We start from the raw sequence: 9910 nt of genomic DNA on the forward strand, positions 1-9910 counted from the left end.
ATGGAAACTGTTGATATCAGCTCAACTCACCCTGTTTTTTCCTATATGAATAGATATGAAAAGATGTGGTAAGTTTATTGATGCAATGTCTTCCTCTGTGTTTACCATTTTAATTTAAACCTTGTTATGATGCAAAAAATAAAAGACCTACACAAATGATAACTGTCTAGTACCAAACAAACAGTTGTTCTTGGAGCAGATTATGCAAACATTTATTGTGGCAAAAAATTGTAAATAAGTAATATAAAATAAATAATTCCCCCACTGACACTACTTGATTTGGTATGCTTTTTGCTTTCCTTTTTGATAGAACCAGTAGGTAACCTATTTTACTGGTGCTCGAGCTTGAATGCTAACATTTTTGGTCCTTCTAAATTCAAGAGGTCAGAAAGTGTACACAGTTTTTATGAACGTGTTGACTGATCTGCAATGTTTTTGTGAATCTTTCTATTAATAAGGCATCCTTCTGGTGAGAAAAGATTCAAATAAAAATGCTTGCAAAGCACATGAAAAACGGAAAACAGAGAGAGAGAGAGAGAGAGAGAGAATCCTGACAGACGTGCACTGAGTGATTATCTGTTTTGCTCGGTTTTATTACTTTGTTGTTTGAGACCTACTGAGACACAGAAAGACATAACATCAATTCTAAAGTAATTGTGACTCTAGTCTGACATGACCTGAAGTGTTTCTTCATGTTTTTAAGATAGTTTGATTGTCTATAATTACTTTTTTGTGGTAACCCACAAGCTGGAGTCTGCAGTTGCTTTGTAAATGCTGCCCTCCAGTGTTGAGAGTGCTAAAACGTTCCTGGCGCTTTCCACTTTTATTTTGAAATTTTTGAATTCGTGAGCGCTTAATAATGTCATTTATATTACAATAAAACTAAATCAATTCCTAAATCATTTGCAGCACAACTTTGACATTATAATAATTCAAACAATGTCTGGAATGCAAGGATGTAGACATAAACTGAGACGTTAATCAGGTTGATTTAAAAAGCGTTTAAAATCGTTAACATTTTAAAATCATAGGTCTCACAATTATGACGAGTCCAATGTTAACCAATGGATAGGAAGAATAATACAGCCCTCTAGTTGCTGACCAATGGGAAGGTGGATTGATTGTCATCTGTCCGTATTTGATGACGTAACTTGCTCACAAAATAGCGCGTGAAAATGGTGAGTTTATATATTTATATATAAATGGCTTTGTTTTCGGGCGTCTCTTTGTAGGGCATTGCAATTTTCAAAGTTTTATTATCTGAAAAATTTACACCTTGTTCGAATTACGCTATTTTCCCTCCATTCATGCTTAATCTTGGGAGTGTTATAATAGCTAGCTAGCATTAGCTTACCCTTAATACACGCACCATTATATGAGATGGCTCGCTCCTTGTTATAAGTATATTATACAGGGTAGATCACTAATACATAGAAACGCTTATATCCGATATTGATCTGTTTCAGCTATTTGCAGTGCTGTGGTTTTAGTTGAAATGAATGAAACTTTCGATCATGGAGGAGACTGAGCTTTCTGTTCTTCACCACATTCACTCAGTTAAAGCTTCAGAACCTCCAGAGGCTTGTAGCACCTGAAGTTTTACTGCACTGTCTTTCTGCAGTGCAGCCATCTAACCTCACACAGGGCTGTGAGAAGCATTCTTAACTCTTTGGGACTGAGGGACTCCTGAAAAATCATTCCTCTAGATCAATGGTTCTCAAAGTGGGGTCTGGGAACCCCCAGGCAGGAGTGATGTATATCCAGGGGAACCTTGATAGTATTTTTAAATCACAAGACAGTGGTGGAGACTGGTGTCTACTAGTATCAAAGTGCGCTTGCCTAGGCAGCACAAAGTGGTGCCTGCCCAAAGCTACAGGCACGATCCATGCCAAGCAAGCAAGCATGTCATGCAATGATACAAAGTGGTGGCACAGAGGTGCCTCACAGCTCCAGAGTCCCCAGTTCAATCCCGAGCTCAGGTTACTGTCTGTGTAGCGCTTCGTATTTTCACCCCGTTGTCGCATGGGTTTCCTCCGGGTTCTCCGGTTTCCTCCCACCTCCTGAAAACAGGCTGGCAGGTGGATTGGCTACTTTCCAATGCCCCTAGGTGTGTGTGTGTGAATGGTGCCCTGGGACGGACTGCCATCCTATCTAGGATGTGTTCCTTGCATCCAGTGTTTCTCCAGATCCACTGCAACCCTGACCAGGTTAAAATACTGAAGATGAGATGAATGAAAACTAGTGTCAATGTGGTTATTATTTATGGTTATTATCCCAGTTGAGAGCCTAATTGCCTCTTCACGTGAAATGGGCTTAATCTAAAAATCAGCTGAAAACCAAGTATAAATAATGTTAACTTTTATCTACCTGCAAATTTTAAAACCAGGAAGTGCTGTTAATATGGTACACAGTGTTTCACATTTGCATCTGGATGAGAGGAAAGTTCAGGCATAAAAAGTTCTAATAGCTCAAATAAATGAATTGATTTAAAATTTAATTGATTCTTTCGATTTTTTTAAAAATGATATCTTAGATATTTTTTTTTACTCTGGAAGGGGTCTAAAAAAGTTGAGAACCCCTTGTCTAGATCATTAGACTTTTTTAGTCTATTGGCATGAATACAGGACTCATATCTGATTGTATGCTGCTATTATAATTGTTCTACAGCTTTTCTACTCATTCTTCAAGTCCTTGGTGGGTAAAGACGTGGTGGTGGAGTTAAAAAATGACTTGAGGTGGGTGGTGTTTTTTTTTTTTTTTTTTGTATTAGATAATCATATTGTTGATAACAACTATGGGGATTTTATTGAGAGTGATCAGGACTTGACTGTCATCTTTTACTAACATTTACATATATACATACACATATACACATAGTAACATTTACTAAGGATCACTAACTACATACGTACAGACGCTTTAAGAATCTGCCACAGGATGTTCACTAACTTCAGTCTGTCTAAATTGCAGCATATGTGGGACCCTACACTCAGTGGATCAGGTATTTTTCTAGAATTTTTTTTCATATCATTTTCTGTATTGCCTATTGGTTTCTATAGGCCACTGTATTTAATGCTACATTTTCTTCTCACAGTATCTGAACATCAAACTCACAGATATCAGTGTCACTGACCCTGAAAAGTATCCTCACATGGTTAGTAAGAGTTAAAACGCACCCCATAAATCTCTTTATATTGAGTGAATCCTACTTAATCTAACCTTGTCCTTGCTGTCTTCAGTTGTCCGTGAAGAACTGCTTCATCCGGGGGTCTGTGGTGCGGTACGTTCAGCTCCCGGCTGATGAGGTGGACACACAGCTACTCCAGGATGCAGCACGCAAAGAAGCCATGCAGCAGAAACAATGATTCACCTGGTTTTGTTCTTTTGCTTTGTGGTGGACTTGTACAAAATATAACTGCATTGGTTTACCTTTTTCTTTTAAGCTCAGATTTTGTATAGTGTTGATAATGTAAGGAATGCTGTATGTTTTTCAGTACATGTTGACGAGATACGAGTGGCAGATTCTTAGAAAATGAGGTTTCTCTCTTCACACTTCAGGCTTAATTAATGTTTTTTGAAATACAAATGGGGTTGCCTGGGGTTTGACTTTATCAGATTAAGTTGTAGCACTCAGCCCTTAAATTCAGAATCGCCCTGACCTAGGTATAGATGTTTATATGTTTAAATACATTTTATTACATTTAGCTGTTTTTTTTTTGTTTTTTGTTTTTTTACTGAATCAGAAAGCAAGAAGAACCCCAAAATAATTAATCATATTCAGACACAGTAAAGTGGCCTGCCTAGGTTTTGTTGAAATGAAAATAAAACTGATACTGTGTTGAATAATTGTGGTAATGTTTAATTTCTGGCTTCCCTTTGAACTGATAACCTTTTCACACATCTCCCATCCCATGGCTTCTTTCACTTGCACTTTTCCACAGCAGCTTGTGAAATTTCTAGAAGTCTTTCAGAACAGAGGTTCTCTGTTCTAATGTTCAGGGAGCCTCAGGCAGTCCACACAATACAACTCTGAATTAGCAGATTCTGGTGTTTCAGGAGCTTGTGTCCACGTGAGTTTTCTCCCACCTAAAAAAAAAAAACATGTCAGTAGATGAATTGGTGACTTGAAATTGCCCATTGGTGTGAATCATTGGGTGTGTGTGTGTGTGGTGCTCTGTGATAAGACTGGTGTCCCATCCAGGGTGTATTCCCTTGTACATACAGTTCCCAGGATAGGCTCCAGATTCATCATGACCCTGATCAAGGATCAAGTGTTAATTGGGGATGAATAAATAAATGAATAGTGATTTGGGAGTCATAACCCAACATAAAACCTGGTGCAACTGTGTGTCTCTCAGGTCTGTATGGAGAATCTTTGATCTAGGGCACAGTTTCCTGACTCTGGTCCAGGAAAAACCACTGTCCTGCACATTTTAGTGTTTTGCCTACCCCCAACATGTCTGATTTAACTAATCAGCTAATCAACAGCCCTTCCTAATTTGAAGTGGGTGTGTTAGAGCAGGGAAAATGCTGAAATATGCAGGATAGGGGGTACTCCAGGACCAGGGTTGGGAAGATGTTATCTATGGTGGTTTTGCCTAGTCCTGGTCCTGGAGTTTCCAGTGCACAGTTTTATGTTTCCCCTGATTTAACACACCAGATAAAACTTCTTAGATTATTCATTAAGTCCTTTATGAGCTTAGTATGGATTTATTAAAGCAGAAAAACAACTTGACACCTGATGATTATATTAAACTTATTTGTCTTAATGTTTTTGTGGGTAACCAACTGGGCCATTAATAGTAAATGCTGACAGGCTGTTTTCCGTCTGGTGAAACATATATGTGAGGGTGAGTAAAGTATAAGTATAATAAATAAGTGATGTCATGTAACATTGTAACAGTAGTGCCACTTTGGGGATAAGTGACCTTGTATTAACACTAAATACTGAATGTTATTTAATCGTCTAGCTATATGTTAGCTAGCATTGTTAGGGGGTAAACATTTAAAGCTGGCTGCTTAGCTAATACTGTTGTGCCATGTTGAAGCCTTCTTCAGAAATAAACCTGAGCTTAGAATTGCCCAGTCTGGAAACAAGCATTTCATTTTTTCACTTCAGGTTTCAGTAACATTAACATTATGGGCAGAAAGTTAAGGGTTGGTGAAATTTCTCACAGGTGATGTTCCCCACAGGCTGCTTTAGCAGGCTAAGCTAACGTAGCCTTGTTCTTATTGAAAGGGAAGGGGGAAATAATGGTCTAATGTCTGGTTATTTGCCTACATTAGAGACCCTTTGCCCTGTCTATCAGGTGTAGCACTAGGGCTAATGTTTTCTGCTAAGTGTGTAATGTTTTCTGCTAAGACTTGCTGGGCCTGGAAATAGCTGCTTAAGAGTGTTTAATTTCTCATTCTTTGTATCCTTCGGTGACTTTTAATAATGCTGTGGTTGATCTCTATAAGGACAGTAAATGTGTGTATAACCTTTAGCTAGTCTGCGTAGAATGCAGTTTCTGTGGCTAAAGGTTCATATGATTACTTTAAGTAATTTGAAACTGTTTTTACTTTTATATACATAAAGTAACACTGTTTTCAATGGAAGAATGTGAATTCAGCTCTGTGATAACAAACATGAACTAAACATCTATCTTTCACCAGCATTAGCTGTCCAAGAAGAGTGAATAGTTAAGCAGAAATCAACTGTACATACATTTTACAGAACTCTAACATAAACTACATAAATCATGAATGCAGGTTGTACCATAGATGAGTAAAAGGTATACTTTTTTTTTTAGTTTTGTGCTGACTAGTAGAGCAAACACTGGTTTAAAAAAAAAAATTCAGAGTAGTTAGTATTGAGGTCTAACAGAAGTGCTGGACCAAGGATATTAGGACAAGGTACTTCATTAGTCTTTCACCTACAGGATTTTCTTTTTTTCCCCCTCAGTACACTTGGTCAATGCTGATTTGTCTTTTATTCACTGCTAAAACTGCATGTTTACTGTAGATTCACAATTTTTCCATGCACAAGTTGATCAGTCTCTTTTTTTTTTTTTTTTTTTTTTTTTTTTTTTTTTTTCCCCTTCTCCCCTCATGGATAAGAGTTTTGGCATGGACTGCATTATCCAAAATCCTCAGTACATTTCAGAAAGTAGTGTGAATGAGGACCAAGTGAGTACTTTACATATTTGATCTATTTATGTACTTATACATCCATACTGGAGATATTTGCACTTTAATCTAGCATTTTGTTTTTGGTATTAGTATGTCCTTGTCCTTACCATTTAGAACTTGGATTTGAACTCAAAGGCTGTTTCTCCACTTTTATTGTTAGATGGAAGGATATTTCAGTGACAGCCCTACATTTAACTCCTCAGTCTGTGATTCCTCAGATGAAGAGGTATGGCTAATGACATTATTTTTGGGTCAGAAGCCATGAGCTTGTATGTTTTGCGGGTTATTGTTGGTAACGTATGTGTGATTTATTTATTTATTTATTTATTTATTTTTATTATTATTATTATTACTATATTTTTTTTTTCCTTTAAGATTTCAACAAAGAAAGAGGAGCACTTGAGGCTTGGCCCTGAAGACCTCAATGACACCGTTCCCTATGATTATTGAATAAAGTCCGTGCACATATTGGAATCTTAATGCTGAAATGTTTTCTAAAATTGCATGGATTTGTTTTTATTTAATTTCATTAAATTAAGCTATAAAAAATTTGATAATATTCAGGCTTGAGCATTATTTGTGCTTATAAGTATTGGATATTTTGTGTGTGTGTGTGTGTGTGTGTAATTGCAGCACCTTTTTATTATTTTATTTATTTATTTATTTTTTTCCCAGTGAGGACTTCAGGCAGGAATGGTGGTGCCCTAAAGGGGGAAATATAAACCATCACAGCTACCCTTACAGTAAACTTAAAGGGATATGGAACCTTTTGTGGTGTCGGTCATACAATATACTTCTGAGAGCTCTTACTGAAATGATCAATTCCAAAAAGGCTCTTACTGAAATGATCAATTTGCCTATGAAGTAAAATGGTTCAATTCATGCATTTATGATTGAGCTACTTCATGTGCCAGCATTTTCACTTTGTCAGTTGAATCCATTATTTAATGTGTAATCCTTAAACTTCATTTTAAAGGATAAATAAAATGAATGAAAAATTCGCATTAGGAACTTGTGGGTATAGAAGTGGTTTAATCCACTACATTATTTCATTCATCAGCTGATTTTATCCAGTGAAGTTGAACTTGAAAGTGAAGCAAGATCAAAACATGAAGCACAGGATACAGAGTTTTTTTTTTTTTGGATATTGAAAATACCCCTCCCTCCAGCATTTAATTACTATTCTACTGCATTCCAGTAGATTTGAGGATCATTTACAGCAATCTTCCTTTTCTTATCCTTATAATGTGCAGTGCAACACCTTTTGTGCACAATACACAAAATATGTACCACTAACCATGAACATCATCTATGATTGACACCGAGGTTACCATGGCTGCAGATGCACTCTTGCTGCCTTTATTTATTTATTTTAACTCTCTATACACCACGGTGCTGCTGAATTCTCACTTAATTTTCTATAAAGGCAGCTCTGTCTGCTGTAATTCAGTTCACAGGTTTATATGAATGTGCATGTTTTAATGCGTTTCTATACTAACCAATATAGTGAAATCTTTCTGTACCTTAACTGTACATAGCTGCTAAAATGCCCGTGATAATAGGAACTAACTTGTTTTTGCGGATGTTCAACAAAATTACATGCAACTACCAATGGTTCAAAGTATAATAATGTGTTATTCTTTAATACTGTTGTATAAGAGGAATAAAACTCTTCAGGACATTGGTAAATGATTACACCACCCTGTTGATGACTTATTTTCCTATAACAGTACTGTGTTATTAAAAGGGAAATGAGAAGTTGGTGGTGCAGTGTTTCTGTTATGGTTTTTCACTACCTCCTGGATGTGCAGGTTTAGTTCCTTACTCTTTTTTTTTTTTTTGTCGTTGTGACTCTCTAACAACGCGACTATTGTTGCTGCTTGTATATGGCTTTTTCCATTGCGTGTACTTTCTTGACCATTCAGTCCTGGTTCCTCAAAATCCGGTCCTGGAGGACCACACCTTTGCCATGGTTCTACTCAGAGTCACATCAAGTGTATTTGAGCCTGCAAAGTCATAAAGTATACATAAAGGCCTGGAACACTGACACTTGTCCATACTAATATCCTATTTATGATCATTAAAATCTGTTAGTAAATTATTTTCCTTGTGTGGAGGAATTGAGGATTGAGGTAATTGAACAAAGGCACTTTTCCTTAAGCATAGTAAGATTATTCAAGCTGTGAGAATGCACTTTTAGGGAAATGTAGTCCTCGACATCATTAGGTGTGTTTCTCTTTCTCTAAACTCTAAAGCTTTTCTCTGTGATAATTTACATTAACTAAACAAACGTTTACAAATACATTATTTATTTAGGTAATCAAAGATTTCTTTTAGATTTTCTTTCCAAGTATGGAGATTGGTCAGCATTCATTTCAGGTTAATTGTAATACAATTGTAATTGTATTTTATGTGTCATAAAATACAGTGGTGCTTGAAAGTTTGTGAATCCTTTAGTATTAGTATTTTCTCTAATTCTTTAAGTGGAAAATTATCTCGAAAGGTGCCATTAATTCTGCCATGTTTTAGTAACACTGTGTTGTGGCTAATAAAAGTGCTGTTACTGACCTGTAAAACTCTACATGGTCTTTTGCCAGAGTATCTAAATTAACTCATTGCCTGCTGGCTTCCTTTTGTTACATAAAATGTTTAAAAATGTTTTTATACAAAGACCCCCAGGGACGGAATAACTTTAATACAAGTGTTCGCGTCTCAAAAACAGTCCAGTTATTAAGACTAAGCTTATTTAGTCCTTTCTTTGATGACCACACTCACACCTTTAAGATAAAAGGCTTTGGGATTGATGGATGAAGAAAATTAAGTGATGGTGGTGGGGTCGTTTCACCACTCTCAGCTTTATTACCAGTAAAATGGAGGTGGAGTAAAATGAAGGATACTTGTGTTGTCCTTCAGTAGTGCTGACCTCCTCTAGGAGACTACGTCTGAGGGGTACATTCACTATCCTGACGCCCCTGGCTGCACGTACATGACACTGAAAAGACTTGACTTCACTTTCAAACTCCTGATGTGTTACATGTGTATGATGTGTAATTAGCTACATATCAGCTTAACTGAAAATCCCTGCATTCAATCTAAACCTCTTCTTGACCACTCATTTGACACTGTAACTTTGTGCATGTTCTCATTACTCATTTATCATTCTGTTTTTTGGCTTCTGACAGTTTTCTGAGACTTCTAACACCGATGCTTGTCGTATCTGAGGAATCTTGATTCTTCTCTACGAAAGCGGTGTTTGACTCAAGTATCTTTTATTCTCATTGGTACTTTTCCTACTGCTATTACACTATACCATGTTAACCAGAATTTTGAATCTCAATTCCTCTTAGGATTTTTTTTTTATGTTCTTATTGAACTTCACATGTCCCTATTACCTTTGGTGTGCTTGGTAAACATGTAAAGCTGCTTTGTGGCATCTGTTTAAACTGTGATAAAAATGAACTGAAAAACCTGTTGTGTTCCAGCATTTGACTCTGAAGGCCTGGCTTCTAGTAAATGCAAAGTGGTTCATAACAAATTTGGGTTCTCTGCATTATTTAAATATTTTAATTGCTTTATCCATTTATGAGCACTCCAACCTGAGCTTAATTCCACATGAGTGCAAATTTACAAATAATTGTAAGGCATTTCACCCAATGTAGAGGTATTCATGTGAGAATGTAGTTCAGACTGATGTCCTTTAATTCATTAGGTGTTGAAACAATGAGGCATTGCTCCAGAG

At 36.6% G+C, this 9910-nt stretch overlaps 1 protein-coding gene across 1 annotated transcript; it reads left to right on the forward strand.

The window, feature by feature from the left end:
• The first annotated feature begins 1048 nt into the window (after nucleotides 1–1048).
• Nucleotides 1049–6730, forward strand: smx5. The gene is made up of 8 exons (XM_034310151.2): nucleotides 1049–1178; nucleotides 2668–2735; nucleotides 2971–3001; nucleotides 3095–3154; nucleotides 3240–4850; nucleotides 6100–6168; nucleotides 6332–6397; nucleotides 6547–6730. The coding sequence occupies exons 1-5, from the start codon at nucleotides 1176–1178 to the stop codon at nucleotides 3363–3365; spliced, it is 288 nt and encodes a 95-aa protein (XP_034166042.1). The 5' UTR covers nucleotides 1049–1175; the 3' UTR covers nucleotides 3366–4850; nucleotides 6100–6168; nucleotides 6332–6397; nucleotides 6547–6730.
• Nucleotides 6731–9910: the final 3180 nt, after the last annotated feature.

This window comes from Pangasianodon hypophthalmus, chromosome 2 (assembly GCF_027358585.1).
Source record: "Pangasianodon hypophthalmus isolate fPanHyp1 chromosome 2, fPanHyp1.pri, whole genome shotgun sequence".
NCBI classification, from domain to species: Eukaryota; Metazoa; Chordata; class Actinopteri; order Siluriformes; family Pangasiidae; genus Pangasianodon; species Pangasianodon hypophthalmus.